At 45.5% G+C, this 27435-nt stretch overlaps 1 protein-coding gene across 3 annotated transcripts in view; it reads left to right on the top strand.

Annotated features, from left to right (window-relative positions):
• LOC119962749 (probable E3 ubiquitin-protein ligase HERC1) overlaps positions 1-27435 on the top strand; it is a 594360-nt gene that overhangs the window by 348278 nt on the left and 218647 nt on the right. For all 3 annotated transcript variants that reach the window (XM_038790765.1, XM_038790766.1, XM_038790764.1), the window contains exons 45-47: positions 13234-13466; positions 14938-15203; positions 22683-22738. In XM_038790765.1, the coding sequence (XP_038646693.1) occupies positions 13234-13466; positions 14938-15203; positions 22683-22738 (555 nt within the window). The remainder of the gene's footprint in view (positions 1-13233; positions 13467-14937; positions 15204-22682; positions 22739-27435) is intronic.

The following is a 27435-nucleotide window of genomic DNA, read 5'->3' as shown; positions in this document are numbered from 1 at the left end:
GCACCCTGGTGTGATATGACACATAAGCTGGGAAATGGGGTGGTGGGTGGGTAAGGATGCGACAATGGACCAGGCCACGTCCTAGATGAATCAGGCTAATGTGAGGGTTTCCCTGGCTCACTGGGCTTGCCGGGCCCTCACTGTCGCTGCCTGACCTGCAGCCTCTGGCTGGGCTTCGGGTTCCTCCCCGGCCTTGTCCCCCAGCCCCTGCTGGTGCGGCGCCTGCTATCATCCTCGTCTCCCCCCCCCCCCCCCCCCCCCCCCGGCCCTACCCCCCTCCTCCCCCTCCTTCGAGGTGGCCACATGTTCCTCGTCACCAAACTCCAGGTCATCGCTCCGCTGATGTGTGAGGTTGTGGAGGCCACAGCAGACCACAACAAAGCGTGCTGCCCTCCGGGCAGTGTACTGGAGTGCACCTCCGGAACGGTCGAGGCATCAGAATCGCATGTTGTGGAGTCTGATGCACCACTCAATGACAATCTGGGTGGCTGCATGGGCCTCATTGTAGCGGGTCTCCGGTTCAGTCTCTTGCCTCCATATTGGTGTCATTAGCCAGGGCCTCAACGGTTATCTCATATCTCCAGCTGTCCATCCTGGGGTGCTCCTCGAAGAAAGCAGGGATGACCGACTGTCCCAGGATGTAGCTGTCGTGCACACTCCCCGGGAAGCGGGCACACACGTGCATTATCTGCAATTGGTGGTCGAAGACGAGCTGTATGTTGAAGGAGTGGAACCCCTTTCGGTTAACATACAGCATCCCCAGATAGCCCGGAGAGCGCAGGGCAACCTGTGTGGCATCTATGACTCCCTGGACCTGGGGCATCCCGGTGATGGCAGAGAAACGTGCTGCATGGGCATCCTGTTGGGCATGGTCCATGTCAAAAATGGCATAGTCTTCCGCCCAGGCATACAGGGCATTCATGAATTGCCGGATGCACCTGTGGGCTGTGGCCTGCGAGATACCACATGGGCCCCCACTCGAGACCTGGAACTATCCCGTGGCAGAAAAGTTCAGGACTGCAATGACCTTGACAGCCACTGGAGGAGGGTAATCTCCTCCTCTACGTGGTGTCAAGTCCGAATATGACACAGGTGTTGCACCATCTCCTTGTTGAGGTGCATCCTCCTGCGACATGCGCTGTCCGTCATTTGATTGAATGTCCAACGGCGCCTGTGCACCCTGGGGTATCGCAGAACTCCCCCCGATGGGTCCTTCCCTAGCCTGATGGGCGGCCGAGTCCTCAGGGTGTGGGCGCCCCCGGGCTCTTTGCCTGTGCGCAAAGATGGCTACACACCTCCTCGGCTCCCCACAGAAGCCCTTCCTTCAGATTCACATTTTTAAAATGGAGTACTAATTGATGCCAGCGTGAGTACTTACTGGGGAGGCCGGTGAATGACAGGAGCCCGTTGGATGACTGGTGGTTCTCGTTAATTGTATGGAAAAGGGGCTTAAGTGGTGATAATTGGTTTCTTGCTACGCTACGGCAGGATTACGAATTTGCCCATGGCCGGTTGCATTGCAAATTCTTCAGCTATTCACCGGCCTCGTTACGCTTGAGTGCCCATAGAGTCGCTGAAGTTTACAGCATCAATACAGGCCCTTTGTTCCAACTTGGCCATGCCGCCCAGATTTTACCACTAAGCTAGTCCCAATTGCCCGCATTTGGCCTATATCCCTCTCTACCCGGCTTTCCCATCTACCATACCTTGGCGAATAGTGTGGACGCCTTACGATGGGTAATCACCATAGACTGCCTACCAGAATCCATTGTGTTACCCTTTTGTGAAATATGTTGATTTTTTTGGAAGGCCTGATGTGCCTCCACCCACCCTGCCAAATTTGGGATATCAAGTCCAAACATTGCAAACTGTTTGGTGCCTGGCGCGGTTCCCTCTTCTGCTATTCACTGGCCTCGTTACGCTTGAGCCAGTCACAGGGGACAATTTCCAACACATTGTTCAGTCAAACTGAATTCGGCATACTAGGACCACCCCATATCACACTGCTTCCAATGGGTTTGCAAAAAGGACTTTTAAAAATGCTATGAGGAAATAATCAGACCAGCTCCAACTTCCTATTATCCTACAGCACGACCTCTCATGCCACTACGGGGGTCATGCCGGCTGAATTGCTTATGGGCCGTCGTCTCAGAACCCATTTGGACTTGATATCCCAAATTTGGCAGGGTGGGTGGAGGCACATCAGGCCTCCCAAAAAAATCAACATACTTCACAAAAGGGTAACAGATCATTCCATGTGGGTGACCAGACTCTAATTCAAAATTTCACCTCTGGTCCACTCTGGTTAGCCAGTCGAATCTTCCCTAAACTGTATCGTATATGGTAAATGTAATTGGCAAGACTGTGTGAAAGCACGTCGACCATGTGAGGAGGAAGGGTACAGTGAACCCCCACTCCAGAACAGACGAGTCTAAAACGTGCTACCAGGGTACTGGTGGCTGTTCCAGAGTGAAGGGAGCTGGGAATTTCAGAGTCAGCCTCACCAGCAGTACAGGTGCGAGCTGGCGAGGCGAGCAGCCCTGCAGAAGAGGGGGAGTCTCCTGAACCGTCACCTTACGCAGACAACAAGACCACTTTGGAGATGCTGGAGCCGGTTAGGGTGCTTAAGAGGTCTGCAAGGACTCAAAGCCCCAGACAGATTGATTATGTGAGGGGAGCATTTTGGAGGTAGTGACCACAATTCTGTGACTTTCACTTTAGTTATGGAGAGGGATAGGTCCGTGCAACAGGGCAAGGTTTATAATTGGGGGAAGGGTAAATACAATGCTGTCAGACAAGAATTGAAGTGCAGAAGTTGGGAACATAGGCTGTCAGGGAAGGACACAAGTGAAATGTGGAACTTGTTCAAGGAACAGGTACTGCGTGTCTTTGATGTGTATGTCCCTGTCAGGCAGGGAAGAGATGGTCGAGTGAGGGAACCATGGTTGACAAGAGAGGTTGAATGTCTTGTTAAGAGGAAGAAGGAGACTTATGTAAGGCTGAAGAAACAAGGTTCAGACAGGGCACTGGAGGGATACAAGATAGCCAGGAGGGAACTGAAGGAAGGGATTAGGAGAGCTAAGAGAGGGCATGAAAAATCTTTGGCGGGTCAAGGATCAAGGAAAACCCCAAGGCCTTTTACACATATGTGAGAAATATGAGAATGACTAGAGCGAGGGTAGGTCCGATTAAGGACAGTAGCGGGAGATTGTGTATTGAGTCTGAAGAGATAGGAGAGGTCTTGAACAAGTATTTTTCTTCAGTATTTACAAACGAGAGGGGCCATATTGTTGGAGAGGACAGCATGAAGCAGACTGATAAGCTGGAGGAGATACTTGTCAGGAAGGAAGATGTGTTGCGCGTTTTGAAAAACTTGAGGATAGACAAGTCCCCCGGGCCTGACGGGATATATCCAAGGATTCTATGGGAAGCAAGAAATGAAATTGCAGAGCCGTTGGCAATGATCTTTTCGTCCTCGCTGTCAACAGGGGTGGTACCAGAGGATTGGAGAGTGGCGAATGTCGTGCCCCTGTTCAAAAAAGGGAATAGGGATAACCCTGGGAATTACAGGCCAGTTAGTCTTACTTCGGTGGTAGGCAAAGTAATGGAAAGGGTACTGAGGGATAGGATTTCTGAGCATCTGGAAAGGCATTGCTTGATTAGGGATAGTCAGCACGGATTTGTGAGGGGTAGGTCTTGCCTCACAAGTCTTATTGAATTCTTTGAGGAGGTGACCAAGCATGTGGATGAAGGTAAAGCAGTGGATGTAGTGTACATTAACGACTTGGATGAGGGAGTTGAAGGGTGGGTCAGTAAATTTGCAGATGATACGAAGATTGGTGGAGTTGTGGATAATGAGGAGGGCTGTTGTCGGCTTCAAAGAGACATAGATAGAATGCAGAGCTGGGCTGAGAAGTGGCAGATGGAGTTTAACCCTGACATGTGTGAGGTTGTCCATTTTGGAAGGACAAATATGAATGCGGAATACAGGGTTCTTGGCAATGTGGAGGAGCAGAGAGATCTTGGGGTCTATGTTCATAGATCTTTGAAAGTTGCCACTCAAGTGGATAGAGCTGTGAAGAAGGCCTATGGTGTGCTAGCGTTCATTAGCAGAGGGATTGAATTTAAGAGCCGTGAGGTGATGATGCAGCTGTACAAAACCTTGGTCAGGCCACATTTGGAGTACTGTGTGCAGTTCTGGTCACCTCATTTTAGGAAGGATGTGGAAGCTTTGGAAAAGGTGCAAAGGAGATTTACCAGGATGTTGCCTGGAATGGAGAGTAGGTCATACGAGGAAAGGTTGAGGGTGCTAGGCCTTTTCTCATTAGAACGGAGAAGGATGAGGGGCGACTTGACAGAGGTTTATAAGATGATTAGGGGAATAGATAGAGTAGACAGTCAGAGACTTTTTCCCCGGGTGGAACACACCATTACAAGGGGACATAAATTTAAGATAAATGGTGGAAGATATAGAGGGGATGTCAGAGGTAGGTTCTTTACCCAGAGAGTAGTGGGGGCATGGAATACACTGCCTGTGGAAGTAGTTGAGTCGGAAAAGTTAGGGACCTTCAAGCGGCTATTGGATAGGTACATGGATTAGGGTAGAATAATGGAGTGTAGGTTAACTTCTTAAGGGCAGCACGGTAGCATTGTGGATAGCACAATTGCTTCACAGCTCCAGGGTCCCAAGTTCAATTTCGACTTGGGTCGCTGTCTGTGGAGTCTGCACATCCTCTCCGTGACTGCGTGGGTTTCCTCCGGGTACTCCGGTTTCCTCCCACAGTCCAAAGATGTGCAGGTTGGGTGGATTGGCCATGAAAAATTGTCCAAAATTCTATGATTAAACTAGGACAAAAGTTCGGCGCAACATCGTGGGCCGAAGGGCCTGTTCTGTGCTGTATTTCTCTATCTAACCCTTATTCCTGGTATCTCTTGACCATGTTCATGGCTGACTTTGTAAAATATAACGAGGGACTGAAGGGGAGGAATGTGGTAGCACGGCCCCTACCAGCTTGGGAACAATCATGTGTGAACCCCTAACAATAGAAAGAAAGCAGCGAGTCCCTCTGAGAAGGGCTCTGGGCAGTATGGATCCTGGAGATGGACAGTCAAGACCTAATCACCGTTGCTCTGTGCCTGTACATAGTTGCCTATTGTTAATAAACCCCCTTTATTACTGGAAGCCTCCAGAGTATTGTCTCGAGCCACCACATGAGGGTTTGGAATTCTCTGACTCAGTGGTGGGGATGTTCAGTCACTGAGTTAGATAGGTCTTTGGACTCTTAATTAAATTAAGGAAAATGGGGTTTGGGCAGCATGGTGGCACTGTGATTTTCTTCTCTTTCTACTCAGATGTAATTATCTTTCTGCTATCACTTAGGCATCCCTTCCCTATCCATAACATTACAAGTAAAGGCAGATGACACTGTGGCACAGTGGTGAGCACTGCTGCCTCACAGCTACAGGGACTGGGTTCAATTCCAGCCTCGGTGACTGTGTGGAGTTTACATGTTCTCCCCGTGTCTGCATGGATTTCCTCCGAAGTACTCCGGTTTCCTCCCCAGTCCAAAGATGTGCAGATTAGGTGGATTGGACATGATCAATTGTCCCTTAGTGTCCCGGAGTGTAGATTAGGTTATGGGGTTACAGGGATAGGGCAGGGTGGACAGGGGAGTGAACATGGGTATAGTCCTCATTCAAAGAGTCAGTGCAGACTCGATGAGCCAAATGGCTTCCTTCTGCACTATAGAGATTTATGAAACTGAGGAAAGTGGATTTGATGTCAAAGATCAGCCATGACAGAATGAAGACTGGATGACAAACATTAGCCTTCTGGTAAAAAGACAGCAGGCGGACAGAGTGAGAGGATTGGTTAAGTGGTGGACTCCGAACTTAAGTGATTTTGGTAGTCTGATCGAGTTTCAAGTAAGTCTGAGTAAAAAGCAAGGATACCTATAACTTAACACTAATTGGCAGTAGGTTGGCAGTTTTATGTTAGCCTCCTCCCAATTAGTGTTAAGTTACAGTATCCTTGTCAAACTCAGCCAGTAAAATGTCATGGTTACATGCTACAATGCCAAACACACAAGTACAAAACTAGTCGAGCCAAAAATATATAAACTAGCCATTTTATGATATTTTTGGTTCGACTAGTTTTGTACTTGCATGTTTGGCATTGTAGCATGTAACCATGATATTTTACTGGTTGAGTTTGAAAATGGATACTAAAAGTGGAAAATTGTTCCATTCCCTGGCCTTTACAGAGCAGATAAAGAGCAGAAAATCTTAAATGAATTGAAGTGATGGGGTAAAAATGCAAGTTCTAATAATCTGAAGCAAAGTCAGAATGGTAATTAACCATAGTCCATAAAGGATCATAGACATCTCTCGCTATTAGAGAGAGAGAGACTATTGTTTGCGTAGCTTGAGGGCCATCACTCCAAATCAAGCAAATGGCAAGGCAAGAAGGCATTCATGAACTACCGCAGCTGGTAGTTGTTGGCATCATTCTCCAGCCTTCTAGCCAACTGAGCTATCCGAACCATAAGTGAAGACAGAAGTCATTGGAAAAATGTGTAAATTTCAGGGGTTTGGTGGTATAAAACCTTCATACTTGAAATCTTTGCTGTTCCAATTTCTTAACTTCTGACCATGGGGTCCACAGCTATGTCCAAACTTACAAGGTACAAATAACTAGTATTTATGTTCAAGTAGAATTCATTAAGCCAGATTTTATTTAGTGGAAAACAATGAATACAGCATGAAAGTTTCTTGTCCCTAGAATTCCTGGAGTGTTGCCTGCACACATGATGCCTTTCTTCTCTCTCTGAGGTGCCATGGCATTGAACTGTATCTGAGAAGAAGACGCCATGGTAAAACTGTGCCAATGAAGATTTTGACATTCCAATTTTTATCTCCCCTTCTGACTGTTCCTTATCCCTTATTTGGAAATGGTCCAAATTGAACTCTCCCATTGGCGTAATGTGAGGGTCATCATGTTTCACCCCCATCTCTGTAACCAGAGTCATGTAGACCAGTGTTCTTCGAACCTTCTCTCCCAGACCCACTTTTGCCAACCAGACGAATTTCAGGACCCACGCCGCTGACCTTCACGACACACGCTGCGTTCTCTTACTTTTAATGCGAAAGGGGAGCCTGCTTGGTCCTCACGATCTCACTCCAATTACTTTCACAGGAGTAGAGGGCAATGCGCATATCTGTACAGAGTTCAGCCAGTTCCTTTGCACCACCTTCATTTTGTAAGAACAGAAAATCCAGCCTCGCACACGTAGGTCGTCATGAAGGGCAATAGTAACAAAATGATTGTTTTACTCAGCACTGGATACTCCTGGGAGATGCTACTCCAGAATTCTGACAGTCTCATGGGCTGTTGGCTTGTTTTTAATGTACTGTCACAGGTCAGGCACAACACCTTAGTCTTTTCATTTGGAGTCAGCTGTAAGTTTAAAAACTGATTCTGGGATCTCAACCACAAACAAAATTTTTCACCCATCACTTCTCTTTCAAAACCTAAAACATCTCCCCTCATTTGACAGTGCTTCCCTGCGTATAACTCACATGAGCTTTGCATCCTTATTTGCATTGGCACAATTGACAAAACCATACCTCAGGAAATCATCTTTGTTCCCAAGTTATGTTTCTTCTTTATAGGCTGTTAACCAAAGTCTCTGGAGTTCTGTACAGTGCTAACACTAGCACTGTCCTATCCTGTTGTGGATTCTCCTGAGCAGTGCTTTCCTGCAGATTCAGACGTGAGATCCTGGCCAGTTGGTACACTGCCCATTTGTGTCTCTGCCCATCTCTTCCTTGTAACAGAATGATCCATCTGCACAGTCCACTGGTCTTCCTTGCTAGCAGCTACAAAATGGAAAAAGCTCTCCTCCATGATTTTGTGCCAAAAGCATGTATGTACAGGGCACTTGACGTCACTAATGCCGCTTTTGGCCAGAAGACTGCTTACAGCCTCATTTTGCTTTCATTTAAAAGCCGTTCACCAAACAGAATTTCAATGCCAGTAGCGGCAATGCGATGCTTTTCCTGTGATCAGGGCCACTACGGGAAGACAGACTTCTGTCCCTCATTTTAAACAAGAGATTCAACACAAGCAAACACCCCACAATAACATACCCACACCCCAGCCCTAAACCCTAACTACTCATACATTAGATACCCTGCTCTTAATTATCACTTCCAAGCACCCCCCACACCCGCTGACGGTCAATTTTCCTTGAAGAAGTCGATGAATGGCTGCCACCTCTGAGCGAACCCCTGTAACGAACCCCTTAAGGTGAACTTAATTTTCTATAGCCTAAGAAACCCTGATATGTCACAGACCCAAACCCCCGACTTTGGAGGCTCTGAATCCCTCCATCCCAGCAAGACCTGTCTCCGGGCCTTAAGGGAGGCAAAGGCCAAAACGTCAGCCTCTCTCCCCACCTGGGCCGTGGATCTTCCAACATTCCAAATATTGCCATCTCTGGGCTCGGAGTCACCCTCCCTTCCAGGACCTCTGACATGACATCTGAAAATCCCTGCCAAAATCCCCTCAACCTTGGACACGCCCAAAACATGTGTACATGATTTGCAGGACTTCCCCCACACCGCCCACACCTGTCCTCCACCTCTTCAAAAAACCTACTCATCCGGACCACAGTCATATGAGCCCTGCGGACCACCTTGAACTGGATCAGGCTAAGCCTGGCACACGATGAAGATGCATTGACTCCTCAGGGCCTTCTCCCATAACCCGACTTCCAACCCTGCTCCTAGCTCTTCCTCATCACCTCCCCAATTGGGACCCCTTCCCACTCCATCAGTTCCTTATATATTTCTGAGACCCTTCCCTCCCCATACCTGTTTCAGACAACATCTTATCCTGTAGTCCCCTTAGTGGGAGGTGAAGAAAACTCGGAACCTGCCTCCGGACAAAATCCAGTACTTGCAGGTACCAGAACCATACCCACCTGGCAACTTAAATTCCTCCTCTAGCTCCTCCACGTTTGGGAAACCCTCCTCAATGGAGGGATCTCCAAATCTCTTAATCCCTGCCCGCTGCACCTCCTGAAGCCCCCATCCAGCCCCTCGGGAGCGAACCGGCGGTTAGCAACACCGACGCCCCCTCCAGTCTCATGTGCTGCCTCCATTGCCCCCACACTCTCAGGGCTGCCACTATCACTGGGCTTGTGGAGTACCGAGCCGGCGAGAAAGGCAGAGGTGCCTTTAACAAAGCCTTCAGACTTGTACCCTTGCAAGATGCCGCCTCCACTCACTCCCACACCAATCCCTCCCCCACTACCCATTTTCTCACCATCGATATGTTAGCCACCAGTAGTAATTAATAAACTTCAGAAGGACCAAGCCTCCCTCCCCGCCCCCCGTTCAAGAAGGACCTTCTTCACCCTTGGGGCTCTCCCGGCCCATATATATAAAACCCGAGATCGCCGCCTTCATTTTCCTAAAAAATACCTTTGGGAAGAAGATTGGAAGAAACTGAAACACGAACAGCAATCTTGGGAAGACTGTCAGTTTCACAGCCCGTAACCCTCCCAACAGTGACAGCAGGAGCACGTCCCAACTGCGGAAGTCCCATAAAATTTAGTTTATGAAGCTAACCCCAATCCCTTGCCACTTGAATCCCCAGGTACCTATAACTCCCTCCCGCCACTTTGAACGGCATCTCCCTCAGTCTCCTCTCCTGCCCCCTTGCCTGGATCACAAAAACCTCACGTTTGCCCATGTTCAGTTTGTAACCTGAGAACCGACCAAATTCCTCCAGTATCCCCATAATTTCTGCAATTCCCCCCCCCCCCACCCCTCCCCCCCCCCCCCCCCCCACCCCTCCTTCCCCCCCCCCCCCCCCCCCCAAACGGGTCTGTTATATAAAGGAGCAAATCACCCACATAGAGCAAGATCCTGGGCAGAGATCTCTGATAATGGGGCTATGTCCCCACATCCGCGAGAAAATGGATGCAAATCACTCTGGACTTTCCTGGAGAAAGTCCAGAGTGATTCTCTGTTTTGCAGGGGGCTAGTAAAGCCCCAGAGTAGTCCACGCAGCTCTGGCGGCCGATCCGGGGCCCTGCACCTCCGGCCGTGGGTCCGCGCATCAATGCGGCAACCTTGTGCGTCATGGTGGACCCACACAGCAAGCCGGCCCCGACAATATAGGACCCCCCCCCCAGATTGTGCGCGTCCGCCGATCGGTGGCCCCCGATTGTAACCCTGGCCGTCCTGGAGGGCCCTCCCGGTGACGGATCACCCTACCCCACCAGGGCGGCCACGCACTGGGTGCGCAGCCGCCACTCCGAGTGCCCACCAGGTGGAACCATGGGAACCACGCCGACAGGAACTCAGCCAGCTGCTGGCAGAGAAAAGCCACGGGGGCCTCTTTCACTGGCCCCCCACCGGCGCCACGACGACTGCGCGCGACATGGCGCCCCCTATGTTCCACTATCCTTCTCTCACTATCACCCTAAAATGTCCGATGCTCTCAGTGCCATTGCCAAAGGCTCTATGGCCAGGGCAAACAGTAGTGGGGAGGGTGGACACCCCTGTCTCGTCCCCCGACACAATAAAATATTCTGATCGAACCCAGTTTGTCTTTACATTTGCCACCGGTGCCTTATCTAAGAACCAGACCCAATCCACAAATCCCTGTCCTAACCTAAACCTTCCCAGAACATCCCACATGTACTTGCACTCCACTCGATCAAAGGCTTTTCTGCACTGATGGCCACCACCACCTCGACCTTGCACCCCTCTGCAGGCATAATTATTACATTTAGAAGCCGCCTAATGTTGGTCATCAGCTGTCGACCCTTAACAAATCCCATCTGGTCCTCCCCTATTACACGCATAATCTTCTGTGCATGTGGCCAAGATCTTTGCCAGCAATTGTGCATCTACATTTAACAGGGAGGTTGGCCTTTCCGAGCCACAGCTCTCTGGATCCTTATCCTGCTTCAAAAAAAGGGAAATCGATGCCAGCAGTAACGTTGGGAAGAGCACTCCCAACTCCTTTGACTCCTTAAAAGCCTTTACCAAGAACGGCCCCAACAGCCCGGGAAACATTTTATGAAACTCCACCAACTCCTCGTCTATCCTCAGGAACTCCAGCCCTCTCAGAAATCACTTCATACCCTCATCCCCGGCTGGGGGTTCCGATTTTACTATAAAACTCCCGAAACACATAATTTAACCCCTCCGGATCCAAAATCACCTTTATCCCCTCCTAGATGTCTCATTTTCCCAATCTCTTTTGCCGCCTCCTGTTTCCTCAGCTGGTGCGCCAGCATCCTGCTGGCTTTTTCCCCATATTGAAATGAAAATGAAAAGAAATGAAAATTGCTTATCGTCACAAGTAGGCTTCAAGTGAAGTTACTGTGAAAAGCGCCTAGTCGCCACATTCTGGCACCTGTTCGGGGAGCCTTGTACGGGAATTATACTGTGCTGCTGGCCTGCCTTGGTCTGCTTTCAAAGCCAGCGATTTAGCCCTGTGCTAAACTAGCCCCTTCATACACCACCCCCATTACCCTTCTCAGCTGTCCCTCCGCCTTAGCTGTGGCCAGGAGCCCAAATTCCAGCTGCAGTCTCTGATGCTCCTTCTAAAGCCCTACCAATCTGTCCAACTCCGCACGCCTTCTCCTTATGGGCCGAATTGAGATGAATTACCCCCTGATAATCGCCTTCAGTGCCTGCCAAACCACCCCCGCCGAAACCTCACCCATCTCATTGATCCCTATATATCCCCGAATGGCCTCCTCACCCGCTCACATACCTCCTCCTCCGCTAACAGCCCCACATCTGGGCCTTTCCCTTGCTAGCTTGCAAGTCCACCCAGTGTGGGGCATGTCTGACACCATTATTGCTAAATATTCAGCATCTACCACCTCAGCCAGCAGCATTTTATCCATCACAGAGAGGTCTATCTGGGAATAGACCTTATTGTTATGGCCAGGGTTTAGAGAACCCCAAAGTGTATCATGGGCTTCCCCTGACCCACAACTTTTAATAGATTGTGGTATGGGGAGCACACGGCCCACTCTACAGGTGTGGTACAGCAGAAATTGAAAAGAATTTTTTAGCAAAACAGTGTTTATCCTATGAACTCAAGTTAACCTTTTTAAAACATACAGTGAACATCTTAGCAACCATTAATTCAAATACAACCCCCGAAGAATGCACTAAAGTAATCCTTAATAACTTCCCAAACAACATCCAGAAGACAGAAGAAACACCTTTCAACAGAAGCACATTAGTTTTACATTCACTACTGAGAACATTTATAATTCTGAATTCACCAAATGATCAAGAGATAGTCTTTTGATGGCAGAGAGAACAGCAGAACACCTGCTTGGTCTGGCTTCAGCTCCAACACTGAAAACAAAACACACTACAGCCTGCTCAAAAACAAAAGTAAAAAGCTAACAGACAGCCCAGCTCCACCAACTCTCTGACATCACTGCAGTAATAAACACCGTTTTCTTAAAGGTACTCTCACTACAGATATTTATGTACACACCCATTTATAAACCCATTTCTTAAAGGTACTCTCACATGACATTATGCGCATGGGAGTAGAATGAAAACTCTTTACTCCTCGACCTCCCAAATCTCTACGGATCCCCACCCCCCCTTCTCCCCATGCTCTCCATGAACCCCCGGAGCTTCTTTGCCATAGCTAATACCTTCCCAGACCTGGAACTCGACTGGTCCAGCCTTGGATCCAGGACAATATTGAAATCTCCCCCCATAATCAATTGATGTGAATCTAGGTCTGGGATCTTCCCCAGTCCCCGTCTAATAAACTCAACGTCATCCCAGTTTGGTGCATTGCTATTTACCAATACCAAGGCCATTCCCTCCAGCTTCCCACTAACCATAACATATCTATCCCCCAGGTCCGCTTCTATATTCCCCACTTTGAATGCCACCTGCTTATTAACCAAGATGACTGGCAAAATCTAACATATGGCAAGTAAAGAGAAAATATAGATTTAGTTCAGATAAAACGACCTTTTCAGTATGTGGGTACTGAGTGATCCTATTGTGTATTCTGTCACTATAATGGTTTTATGTTATTGTTTCAAATGCTACAAGTTGATAATTGTGGAATACACATCGTAAATGATGTGCACCATTGTTCAATTCTGTTCAATAGGAATTATTTCACATTCTTGATGAGTAAATTTATAAAATGTTTATTCTGTAAAGGATCTAGATCTCCTCAGCTTGTACAACCATCATTAAGAAGGGAGCATGGAACTGCAGGGTGGCAGGAAGCTGATGCTATGTCTGACCGCAATCTGGATGGAGAGTTGGAGCTCTGTTTTTCTGAGGATCCATTATCTGAAGGTTCTGTTGAAGATATGTTTCCTTCTGAATGTGGTACTGAAAATGAAGCACAGGGCATGTGGTTCTCTGAGATGATGGATTGGCCTAACATGGTAAAATTACAAAACTTTTATTTATGTTGTTGAATTCCTTCTCCCTTCTTCTAACTGATTAGGTTTGTGTGTCCATTGTTCCATATCATGAGTGGCTTTATGAGTGTTGATTGGCAATCTGGGGAAAAAAGTAACTGCCATTTCTAATTTTAAAAACCCTTTCATCCCTCCCATGCTCTGAGATTTCTCTCCATGAGGGATAGCTGCAGTGTTGTAGGTTAACTCAAAGATCCATAAGGATGATGGAGGATCTGAATTCTCGGTCATGGTAGATTGATTAACATAAGTCCAAGCCTGAAACCAATGTCGAAGGGATCAGTCTTCCTTCGCGAGTGTGTGACAGAGGTTCATTATAACTTGGTCTTCTCAATGGCAGAGGATGCCGGTGCAGAGGTAGATCCAGGAAGGAGGCTAGCAGAATATGGTGGCTGTCATGTGCAGACAATGGAGTTCATTGAAAACGAGTAATCTCATTGCTCACAGAACATAGAACAGTACAGCACAGAACAGGCCCTTTGGCCCTCGATGTTGTGCCGAGCCATGATCACCCTACTCAAACCCACGTATCCACCCTATACCCGTAACCCAACAACCCAACAACAAGTGACCCAGCTGGGAATCAAACCTGGGACCCTGGAGCTGTGAAGCATTTATGCTAACCACCATGCTACCGTGCTGCCCGTAGTCATGCTTCAAGCAGAGTCATGCTTCAAGAAGAAGGATTGTTGTCACCCTATCTTTGAACCATGATTCGTGTTTCTGCAGCTTCCCACCGGACTTGCAGAATTAGCCCATAATTTCTTAACTTTAATTTTGCTTTTTGTTTTGCAGCATAATCTAATTTACCTTACTTCCTGATCTTCATCCCAAAAGAAATCATAATTTTCTTTGCCTTGTTCTTCTTTCTCCTGACTCCCACTATCAGTGTTGGATAGAGGAACAAATTTAGAAAAAAATGTGCTCCATGTTGAATGTCTTCCTGAGCCATTCCTACTTTCTGTCGAGAAACTAGGATGTTGAAAAGCTCAGATGTGGAAAATTGAGCATCTAAGACAATAAAATTACACAAACTCAGGAGGATGGCTGCTGAATAAGCAAACTTGCTTCCTTTGAGTCCCATCTTTAGGATGAGATATTAAAGCAAGGCCCAGTCTGCCTTCAGGTGGACATAAGAGATTCCACAACACTGTCAAAGAATAACGAAGGAGTTATCCCTTGTGTCGTGGCCAATATTTATCCCTCAACATCATGAAATTATCTGGCCATTATCAAATTGCTGTTATGCAAATTGACAAATTCCAACATTACAACAGTGATTAAACATCAAAAGCACTTTTGGATGTCTTGAGGTTGTGAAAAGCACTATATAAATGCAAACTTTTCATTTCATTAATATTGAATGTATTGAGAAGAATTTGTAGATTTTCTGGCATTTTTTTATACTTACCAATTGCTTTGTGAATTCATTCAGTGCCAGGACAGCTCGGATGCAGAGGAGATTGTTATTTGTGAACTGTGTGATACTCATACAATGCAGTTCAACAATCATATGAAGAGACATCATCCTGGCTGTGGCGAGAGTGCAGGTCACATGGGATATCGGAGCAATGGAGCCTATGTTGATGGTTGGTTTGGAGGAGAATGTGGCACAGGAAGCCCATACTACCTGATGTGCAACAGTTGTCGTGCAAAATACCTGGCTGAGAAACCAAGACACAAGCAAGCCAAATTAAGTCGGTGAGGATCATTTAATAGATTGTTTTTAATTTTTGGTGCATTTGCAGTGTTTTTAACCCAATTAAGGGGTGAAAAGTTTATACCATCAGACTAAATCTTTTGAAAAGTCAAAACTAGCATTTTCATAAATCACCTAATGTGCCAAAAAGGAAAGTGACTTATTTAATTAACATTTAACTTTAAATGTCATGGAAAGCTATATCTGTCTACATTGCTAAAGTTATCACCCTTTATGTTTCATGTTTTAAAACTGTGTTGAAATGACATAACAACAGTGTGACCCTAAATATGGCTGCAATAGGGACAAATGGGTCATTAAATTAGGTCCAGTTGTTCCTGGAATCATTTAGAGAAATTGTTTTGGGTTAGGGAGGAGCAAATCACAGATTTTCATATCTTACTAAAAACGCTGGTTTAACAAGTAATAGTTAACTCTTTACTATTTTCCTGTATAGAAGAAGAAAGTTCTAAGTCAGAACTTTCTGACGGCTACTGACAAGCACTGACTGCATGCAGGTGCCCCACCAGTATTCTGAATGCATTGACTGTGTTAATTCGGAACCTTGAAACACAGCTACAGGAGCTTTTTATGGGAGTGCAATATCAGTTTTAAATGTTGTTGCTATTAGAATCTTCGGCAATTAATTATTTTCGAACATTAAATCAGCAAGAGATCAGTATTTGAGAAACTGGGGTACCTTAATCTCTGGTCGGTAAATATAAATTCTGCAGCCAAGTTCACAGATCATAGAATTTACAGTGCAGTAGGAGGACATTTAGCCCATCGACCCATGGAAAGATCACTCTATCTAAGCCCACATCTCCCCCCTATCCCCCCGTAACCCAGTAACCCCATCTAAACTTTTTGGACACTACGGGCAATTTAGCATGGGCAATCCACCTAACCTGCACATCTTTGGACTGTGGGAGGAAACCGGAGCATCCGGAGGAAACCCACGCAGACACGGAGAGAACGTGCGGACTCCGCACAGACAGTGACCCTAGCTGGGAATCAAACTTAGGACCCTGAAGCTGTGAAGCAACTATGCTAACCACTATGCTAATGTGCCACCCACTGCGCTACCATAACCCCAATTCAAACTATTGCAGCTAGTGCCAAGTCTAAGGCACCAGGGATGGCTCAGCTGTACAGGGGGAGTACAAGGAAGACTTTAAAAGCAGTCGTGATAGGCGATTCAATAGTTAGGGGAATAGACAGGTGCCAGGGTCAAGGATGTCAGTGAACAGTGACAGAGCACCCTGCGGAAGGAGAGTGAATAGCCAGCAATTGTGGTCCACATTGGTATGAAAGACACAGGCAGAAGGAGGGATGTGGTCCTGCAATGAGAATTTATGGAGTTAGGTAGCAAATTGACCAGCAGAACCTCAAAAGTAGTAATCTCCAGATTATTTCCAGTTACAAATGACTACAAAAATAGGAGGATAAATCAGATAATTCCATGGCTGGAAAGATGATGCAGGAAAGGAGGGCTTTCGATTGGGACTGACTCTGAGGCAGATGGTACCTGTACAAGCAAGATGGGTTGCACCTAAATAGAGCGGGAACTGAGTTCCTTGAGTGATTTGTTAGTGCTATTAGGGAGTATTGAAACTAATTTAGCACGAGTGTGGAAACCAGGGGCAATAACAGATGGGAATACCAGGATGCACTGAATATTGGGAGAGATGGATGGCACTAGACTAGGTTTTTATGTGAGATCCGAGTAAACTAAAAAGTAATGCAGACTAAATCAGAGTTACATTGCATGCATGTGAATGCATGGAATATGGTAAATATGATTGGTAAATTCCAAGTGCAGATTGCCATTTGGAAATATGATGATGTGGCTATAATGGAGGCCTGGCTCAAAAAAGGACAGGACTGGATGTTAAATATTCTTGGGTAGGTGTTCAGGAAAAGTAGGAAAATAAAAAAAGGTGGAAGGGTGGCAGCATTGATCTAGACCAGAGGTGGGCAAACTACGGCCCGCGGGCCGCATGCGGCCTGCCAAAGGTCTTTATGCGGCCCACCAAGATCAAGTCATTAAAAAAATGTTTTTTAATTTTAAGGTTAATTGGGGGGCTGTTGGGTTACTGGTATAGGGTGGATACGTTGACTTGAGTAGGGTGATCATTGCTCGGCACAACATGTGTTTCATGTGAAGTTTCTACTTTAAAATATTAATTAATAAAAATTAATTGCTTTTTTTTTCTTTAAAAACCTTTTATTTTGGCTATTTTAAATATTAATTATTTTACTTAATATACTATGCGGCCCTTTAAAATTGTGAATTTCTGAATGTGGCCCTTGCACGGAAAAGTTTGCCCACCCCTGATCTAGACAATCTTTGCAATGCTGCAGAAAGAGGAAGTTCCAGAGGTGCAAGTATAGAATCTATTTGGCTTGAGCCAAGGAACAATAAAAGTGCAACTATATTTCTCAGTGTACAGTAGGAGGAATGGGGAGGAACATATTTTCAAGCAAATTGCAGCGAGGTGTGCAATAATTATAGTAGTTATAATGGGGAACTTTAATTATCCAAATGTAGACTGGGATAGTGGTTGTGTAAAGGGCATAAAAGGGCAAAAGTTCTTAGAGTGTGTTCAGGAAAATTTTCTATGTTTGTGCCCCTCAAGTCTAACGAGGAAGGAGGCACTGCTACACCTGATTCTTGGGAATGGGGTGGGTCAAGTATCAGTAGGAGAGAATTTAGGTGACGGTGATGATTATATCATAAGGTTTAGGATGACTATGGAAAAAGACAAAGAACAATCTAGAGTAAAAATAGTTAACAGGATGAAAGCGAACTTCAATGGGGTAAGAATGGATTTGGGTTGAATAAATTAGAATCTGAGGTTGGCAGAAAAAAACCAGAACCTGAACAAGAAGAGGTAGTTCAGTCACAGCCAAGATATATTCCGACAAAGAGGAAAGTTTGAATGAACAAATCCAGAGTTCTCTCGAGATTAAAATGAAGAGGAAAAAGTGTGTTTCTGATAGATGCCATGCCCAGTCTAGTACGAACTTTCAGTAAATACTTATAAAAACGGTCAGGAACAAGCTATTAAAATGGCTGCTGCAATTACTTTGGCATTTGAGCTACAGTCAATATCAAGTCTCAGGTGAATACCTAACTAAATATGAATATTCACAACCATCTGAGAATTCACACATTTCATAGAATCATAGAATTTACAGTGCAGAAGGAGGCCTTTTGGCCCATTGAGTCTGCACCGGCCATTGGAAAGCACACTCTACTTAAGCCCGTAACTCAGTAATCCCACCTAGCCCTTTTGGACACTAAGGAGCAATTTAGCATGCCCAATCCACCTAACCTGCACATCTTTGGACTGTGGGAGGAAACTGGAGGCTGGAATTGAACGCTGGTTCCTGGTGCTGTGAGGCAGCAACGCTAACCACTATGCCACCCATTTCTTGTTTAAGGCAAAAAAGACTATGGAATTTCCAAATTGCCAGACTGCATTTCATACTGAGCAAAAGGGAAGATTGGAACTCAGTAGGTGGCAGATGAAAGTGAATGGCTCCTATTATTGTCCCATTGTATTAGGATTGCTTTCCCATGCAAAAATTAATGGATTTGTAAAAATTAATTCAAGGGATGTGGCTGTCCAGGTTAGACCAGCATTCATTACCCTAATTGCCCTTGGGAAGGTGGTGATGTTGATGCCAAATTGTGTGCACAAATTTGCAATAAGTTATCCTGCATGTAAAGCTCTGTACCAAGAGCATAAATATAGCTTAGAAAGAGCATGGGCACGATCTAATGGAAAGGTTTCTGAGTGTGATATCGAGAGGATAAATACTGGGTGTTTCCTGACAGCCGACACTGCGAGGCTGTCATTGGTATCTAACTTAATTAGGCACTTAATGATGCCCCACGGGTTTCACGCTACAAATGACTATCCCGCCCGGCAGCTCCCCGCTAACAATTGCCAATTCTCCATTCGCAATAGCCTTCAGCTGTGCGGGGTCAGCGGGGGTTGAAGTGACTTTCACAATATTGCCACAGATGGGGCTCTGTCACGTGGGTGATCAGTGGGACAGGCAGCAGCTGGAGCTACCCACGTTAGGCAGAAAATCAGAGATGCATGTGATAAAGGAACATCTGTAATTATGGGTAACTTTATTCTGCATAGAGAATGGATGAGTCAAATTAGTCACAATACTATAGAGGAAAGATTTCTGGAGCGTATGTAGGATAGTTTTCTGGACCAATATGTTGAAGAACCAACAACGGAACAGGCAATCTTGGATTGGGTGTTGTGCAATGAAAAAAGATTAGTTGGCAATCTAGTTGTGAGAGAACCCTTGGGGGTGACTGACCATAATATGATAGAATTCTTTATCAGGGTTGATAGTGAGTTAGTTGATTCTGAGACCAAGGTCCTGAACCTCAATAAAGGTAACTATGATGATATGAGGCATAAATTGGCTATGACTGACTGGGAAACATTACTGAAAGGAAGGACAGTGGACAGGCGTTAAAGGAACGAATGGGTGAACTCCAAAAGTTGTTTATTTCTATTTGGTGCAAGAATACCCCCAAGGGCTTACAAGAGAAATTAGAGACAGGGCAGTGCCACCCTGGCACCTGGGCACATTTGCACTGCCACCCTAGCACCCAAAGTGTTCAGCCAGCTTGGCAGTGCCCCCTGGGCACCTTGGCAGTGCCAGGGTGGCAGCGTCAATGTGACAGCTGGGCACAGCCAAGGAGCCCATGTTCCAGGGGGACAATCAGGAGGCCACCCTGCACTATCTCTGACCACCAAGGAAACTCCCCGGGTGCCGTTCCGCCTGGTCCATATTCGTGTGGACCAGTACTGATTGACGCCTGGCTGCGTGCTGCAGCTGGGGAGGCCGGGACATCCCGCGTAGGTAGACCTTAAGTCGGTTAAGACCTACTTAGCGAGCGCAGTTGGTTCCTCCTATTTTGGGCGGAGCTCCGATCCCGACGCCTCGCGGGACTTGGGTGCATCCCGCAGGCCCCCCCCCAGCATTCTCTCGCTCGAGCACAATGCAGCCAGCGAACTACGCCCATTATCTCCAAATTTACAGATGATACAATGTTCGAAGGGAAAGGGTGAGCTGAGAGGAGGATGCTTCAGCTAGATTTGGACAGGCTGAGTGAGTGGACATTTGCATGGCAGATGTTGTTTAATGTGGATTAATGTGGCGTTATCCACTTCGGTAACAAATACAGGAAGGCAGATTATTTGGATGTAAATTAAGATAGTTGGATACTAAGCAAGATCTCGTGCATCAGTCGCTGAAAGTAAGTGCACAGGTACAGCAGGCAGTAAAGAAGGCAAACACGGTATTTTGGCCTTCATAGTGAGAGCATTTGACTGTAGGAATACTGCAATTGGATAGAGCATTGGTGAGGCCACACCTGGAGTACTGGTGTCCTTATCTGAGGAAGGATGTTCTTGCTATGGAGGGAGTGAAGTGTTGGGACTGTCATATGAAGAGAGACCAAGTTGGTTCAGATTATATTCATTGGAGTTTAGAACAGTGAGAGGGGATCTCATGGAAACTGAGAAAACTCTAACACGATTAAACAGGATAGATTCAGAAAGAATGTTCCCGACGGTAGGGGAGTTGAGAACTAAGGCTCCACTCCCATGCCCTAATGTCTGTCCTTGGCCTGCTGCAATATTCCAGTGAAGCTCAATGCAAACTGGAGGAACAACATCTCATCTTCCGGTTAGGCAGGCTACAGCCTTCGGTCTCAACATTGAATTCAACAACTTCAGATGATTAGCTCAGCCCCACCTCGACCCATTTGTTTTCATCCCATTTAATTTTAAATATCCTTTACCATTTTTTTCTTTCTTGTCTTTCTTTATATATATATATATATCTTATCCATCTTTCCTTCCCCTTCCTCCCCTTTGCTTCCCCCTTCCACTCCCCTCACATCGACATCTGTCAGAGTTTACCCTCTGATGTTAGTTTCTCTGCTGTTTGGCCTTTCACACCTTTTGTTCTCTCTGAGGACTGCCATCAGCACTCAATCCCCTACGTTTCTGTGGCTATGACTCATCTTTCATTCTCACTCCACAGTATAAACATTTCCCATTTTCTCTGTCTGGCAGCTTTGACAAAGGGTCATCTGGACTCGAAACGTTAGCTCTTTTCTCTCTCTACAGATGCTGCCAGACCTGCTGAAATTTTCCAGCATTTTCTCTTTGGTTTCAGAACATGGGGTCATAGTTTGAGGATAAGGGGTAAACCTTTCAGGACTGAGGCAAGAGAAATTTTTTCACCCAGAGCATGGTGAATCTGTGAAATTCACGACCACAAAAAGTTGTTGAGGTCAGAATGTTGTGTAATTTTAAGAAGGAATTAAATATAGCTCTTGAGGCTAAAGGGATCAAGGGATATGGCACGAAGGCAGGATCAGGGTATTGAACTTGACAAGCCACGATCATAATGAATGGTGGAACAGGCTTGAAGGGCCAAATGGCCTGCTCCTGCTTCTATTTTCTATGTTTCTATTGCGCTAGCTTCACGTTTTTAAAAAGGTATACTGAATGTTGTCTGTGTGACTGATTGCTGGGGAGGCAGTTAGATCATGGGAATCCTTCCCGTTAATGGGATGATCTTAATTGGTGATTATTGGATTCTCACCATACTGTGGCGGGATTTATATATCGCCAATAGGAGATGGCCAGTTAGATCACAAACCAATCAGCGGCAGACATGGTTTCCAATTTTGGCCTCTGCAGCTATCTAACCGGCCCGCTCGTCTTATGTCCAGCGGGACACGGCCGGTAGATCGCCCGCCCCTTGTATTTATAAAGCAACTTTCACATCCTCAGGAAGTCCCAAAGTACTGCACAGGCAATTTATTACATTGATGTTTGCTGAAGCAATTGGAGCAATTTTGTGTTCACGGCAAACTTCCACGTTGTACAATGAGATGAATGGCCATTTTCTTTTTACTGGTTTTAGTTGAGGATTGAATTTTCCAGGGGCGCCAGGAGAATTCCTGTCTATTCTTTGGCGGGAAATATCACTTGCAGCAATGCTGAACTCCCTATATAGTGCCGTAGATTTACCTGTAAAAATATTAGACCAAGGCCTCATAACACAATCTTTTGACTGATTAATGGTCTATCCCTGCAGTGGAAATGAATGACCTTATTCCAAAAAAAGTTCCACAAAATAATTGTTTTCAGTATGTTTCCAGTAGTTTGAAAACAAAGGAACATTGTAACAAAGCGCAGCTGAGTCACTGGTGTTTGTAGATATTTATCACATTTGAAATTTTGTCGCAAGTCAGTAAAATAGTCTCGATTTAAGTAGTAATTCTAATGTTAAAAGTTAATAAGAAGAAATATTCACAGAAAATATTTTTCAAGTGCAACAAATGCTTTTTGAATGTTCTTTCAACCTGTTTAAAAAATGTCATCCAGTTCCTATCAATCTTATGAGCATACTTTTCTTTTCCCCAGCAAAATCAAAGGATTAGCACCAGATTTAACCAACAAGCATGAAAATACACATGAAGGTATGTAGAACATAAAGGATTCTGGCATAGTAGGAAGGCATCAACCCATCATGGCTGTGCTTGCTCTGTGCTAGAACAATCCAAAAAAAAACATTTTGTTCTCAGAGTACTGATTATTTGATTCAATTATTTATCTTGGGTGAAAATCTCCGTTTGTGAGACGTTGTTCTCCTACCGGAGCTGAATTGCACAAGATCGGGAGCGCAAATGAGGAAATGATTGTTATGCATGCCAAGGATTGGGAGGGAATCCCGCTACCAGCCAGCCATTTTGAACGGGCAGCCCGTAAGCGAGGTCCCATGGCTGGCGCATTCAGCCCACCACACAGTCCGAGGGTGACCTATTGTCCTCAACCCCTCCCCCCAGAAACTCTTAAACAGTGGAACCCTTTCCAACAGAGACTCCCTAAATAGTGGTGTCCCCCCCCCCCCCCCCACTCCCGACACACCCTAAATAAAGAGATTCCCTCCACAGACGCCCCCAGAAGAGAGACCCTTGTCAGGAAGCCCCGAAGTGAACAGACCTCTGTCTGGAAGCTAGAGAGCAGTCCAGACAGAGGCAGTGAAAAAGCATTACTGCTTTGGCACTCACTTGGGCAATACACTTGCTGGCTCGGACACAGGAAGCATCATGTCAATTTGTGGAAGGGGAAAATCAGTCAGCTGTATTTAGATCCCCTCAGGTCTTTGATCTGCAAGCCATTCATTCATTTCCCTTTGATATTGAATTTAGTAGTCTGATTGACAGCGTCCACACACAGACAGCTGTTAGCATTTCTCCATTCATCTTTCTTGATGTTTGAATAACTGTGAAGTTCTTGAACCGCAATATTTCTAACATCAATTTGGTTGACATGCTGGACCACTTGCATTGTGGGGGAGGAAAGAGGGTGGCCCTCGGATGGACTTTGGGGGAAACTCCCTTAAAGTGTTAACCTGTTTGCCCACAGCGAGGTCCACTGTGTCCAGGCCATGCTTGTCAATAGCAGTAGTAATTCTCACTAAGTGACCAGAGGACCAGAATATGGTGCCTGGACCGCTAATGATGCATTTGCATCTTCCCGCTGGCCTGGGAAGCGAACCAGGATGCCAGCGGAAGGTTGGAGCATCGGAAACGGATCAGCCTGGGTGCCAATCCCATTTTTTTCACTACCACGGCGTTTTCCGCCTCACCAGGAACTCCGCTACCAGTGGCAGGAGGTGGAAAGCTTCACCCTTTTTTCCCTGATGGACTGTTCTCTGCCTTCAATTCTCCAAATGTCAAACTATTCCAGGCCCAAATAAGCCTGAGTGCAAAGAACGTTATCCTAGCTTCTGTCTTCATGCTCTTAGTGAGTTTAATATGATGGCTGATTTGGCTGGGTTTAGCTTACTCCAGTGAGTTTGAAGTCTAGGGCTCATTAAATGGAGCTACTAGCTTGCCTGCCTTCCACCCATCCGCCCCAAGCAATTATACTAGCATCCCGGATATTGTTCGGCATACCAGTAGATTAGCTGAGGCCCTTAAGTGGACAATTATTGCTCACCAGGACTTCATCTCACCACCAGCAGTATTTATCAGATGACCGGAGACGGCCACGCCAAACAGCCAGCCTGGCTAGTCCCTCCACACAAGTTAGTGGCGGACCGAGGAGGGGTTGGGGGGGTGGAGCTCCTCAACAGGCCCCCAAGCCTGTTGAATCACACACTAAAGATTTTATTAGCCCCTGCCTCTGCAGTTGCCCTCCACCCATTGTCTCTCAAACATCAATTCCTTCGCCCCCTTCACCGGGGCCCGTCAGCTTGACACCTGGTGAGAGCCTCATGTACCCAAATGATTCAGTGCCCCATACCAGAAATGTAAAGAACTACTGGCCCCTAATTGGCCATTAAATTAGAGGAAGCCTGGGTTCTCCTTTACAGCTCCTCCTCCCCCCCCCCCCCCCCCCCCAACCCTACCTTTTAGCTAGGGGTCAGGGAATCCAGCACGTTGTATAATTCAGTCCATTGTCACTGACTCTCCAAACACAGGAGTGTTCCCATTCATGCTATCAAAATACATAATAAATTTCACAAGTCTCTATTAAATATCTCTTTGGCCTTCTGTTCTAGTGGAAGTAGTTCCCGCACCACAAGCCCTTTGTTATAACTATAGTTCCTCAACCCTGACAATATGTATCTTTCTCAGAATCGAATGATATTTCTGTAATGGATACGGAAAAACTATGCACTGTGACCTATAGCAATGTTTTGCCGAAATCCATCACTATTTTTACATCTGTACTTGTGTATAAAACTCAAAATGCTGTTGATCTTTTTTATGACTTTCGCTGACAGTGCAAGTGGATAACTAGATTTTAACCCTCCAAGTGTCTTGATATATCCATACCTGTCAGCATATTTTTACTTAGTGTATGCTTCCATTCCTTGGGCTGGATTCTCTGCCGGTGGGATGCTCCGTTTTGCCGGCAGCCCGGGGGTTTCCTGACAGCGTGGGGCTGCCCCACAATGGGAAACTCCATTTACCAGACGGCGTAATGGAGCATCCTGCCGGCGGGGTGAAACAGAAATGTGGCACGGCGGCGGAGAATCCAGAGCCTTGTTTTTCACATTCCCTCAAAATATTTTATACCTACTGACATTCAATTGTATTTTCCACTTGTTTGCCCAATCTGATGTCATCTCTTTTTTTCCTGAAGTGCTCCTCACTTTTTGCCAAAATGTGTTACTGTAAGTAACTTTTAAGATTGCAGGGGTTATTTTAATCTAAACTGCTGGTTAAGAAATGTATAAAGTCAATTTGTTCATGTGCTTCACTCCACATTCTATTTGACTTATTAAAATATATCCCCTACCCACAATGTTCTTCAAACTCCAGTTCAGATCATATATGTACTTTATACCAAGAATAAATGCCAACCCGACAACAACCATGGGCTTACCATTCCAATACTTCAATCCACGCAAAACTCTCATAATATTGAGAGTGCTGCCTGAATACATATTTATCACCTTTATCTGAAGTCCTGAGCAAAGAACCTTCTAAAATTTGCTGTTTGGCCTGTGCCAAGGAGAAAATTATACCTAATATTAGCTCTCCAATCTGTCTTATATCCTTTGCTTTGGGCTATATTACATATTGTTAGAAATGTGTCAACCTCGCATTAGAATATGAAGAAGTGAGTGAATTAATACTTTCTTGCCAAATCACCAAATAGTATCCCAAACAATAAAATCACGAGCAAACAATTATTTATTGTGATCATAATTACCAACACTTACAAAGCGTGTACATTGAGTAGACAAATTATTTACTAGTTAGGAGCTACAAACAGAATAACAGGTTACAAAAATAATGATGTCCCAGCAACTCCATATTAAGTGACTTTAGTTTATGCTTAGAATGCTTAGATGGTGAATAATAGTATGAGACATCCACTTTATTGGATAATATAAAATCTGTGTACTTAACAATATTTCCTGAACTTTATTGAACTCATCCTTTTGAACCTTTCCTTAGCCCAAGGACAAGGTTTGACTCACTACAAGGATGTACTTTCTTCCAGTTCCACAGATATCTCTCTCTCTCTCCAAGGCATGAAACTCCTACACATGAAACTAATGAAACCTTCTATTACCTTTTCTCCGGTTACAGTTTTCTACTATCAATAAAACATCATGCATCCTTTTTTCACAGAAAACTTAATGTTATCACTGGCCAATCAGGACGATGCAATTGTCAAATTAAACAAAAAGGAGAGAACTTATACCTTTCACAAGTTCAGAATGTTCCAAACTCTTTACAGCCAATTAGGTATTTCTGAATCATAGCTGGTGGACCAGTGCTGGGAGGCCTTTCAGCCTATCTTGTCAGTTCTGGCTATTTGAAAGACCAAAAAACAAAGATTTGCATTTATATGGCGCCTTGCATGACCATAGAGTGTCCCGAAGTGCCTTACAGCCAATGGTGTAATTTTGAGCAAACACAGCAGCCAATTTGTGAACACCATTCTCCCACAAACAGCCATATGATAATGTCCAGATAATCTGTTTTTATGATGTTGATTGGGCCATCCAATTATCCCTCTTCTTTCTTTGTAGCCCTGCAAAGAACTTGTAGAAGGGACTTTAGTTTGCGGATGAGTTGCCTTAATACCCTGTATTCATTTTGAACTAACTGCTTGACCATATTTCATGAAAATAGGCACTTGGCAAAGCATGATGGATATTTAGCCTTATTTCAGTCAAGAGTTTTGTATGAAATAGTCAGAAGGTCATACAATGTAAACAAGCGTACAGCTGCACATTGTTTTGCTGACAGCATATAATTTTTATTTTTCTTCGGCAAGGTACGAAAGGCCCTGTTATCAAAATCTAGCTTCAGCCTGCTCAGTTTGCTGTCTCTTGCTAATCTAATGAGTGCTTTCTGTCCCAGATATTGCTCACTCTATCATATAAATTGTCCATTTTTACCTCTGCTAACTGGGGCATTCTCTCCAACCCCCCCCCCCCCCCCCCCCAATGAACTTTGTGTTTAATTAAAGGACCTTTGGCAAAAACGCAAAGTGCTGACCTATAATTTCCACAACAGAGCCCTTCAAGAATTTAACCAGTTTCCTTATGAAAGTTTATAAAGAAAATTCCAATTAAGGGATAATTTACTGTGGCCAATCCACCAACCATGCACATCTTTGGGTTATGGGGTGAGACCTACACAGA

Source organism: Scyliorhinus canicula, chromosome 3 (assembly GCF_902713615.1).
Source record: "Scyliorhinus canicula chromosome 3, sScyCan1.1, whole genome shotgun sequence".
Taxonomy (NCBI): domain Eukaryota; kingdom Metazoa; phylum Chordata; class Chondrichthyes; order Carcharhiniformes; family Scyliorhinidae; genus Scyliorhinus; species Scyliorhinus canicula.
This window is presented reverse-complemented; position numbering and strand designations above follow the sequence as displayed.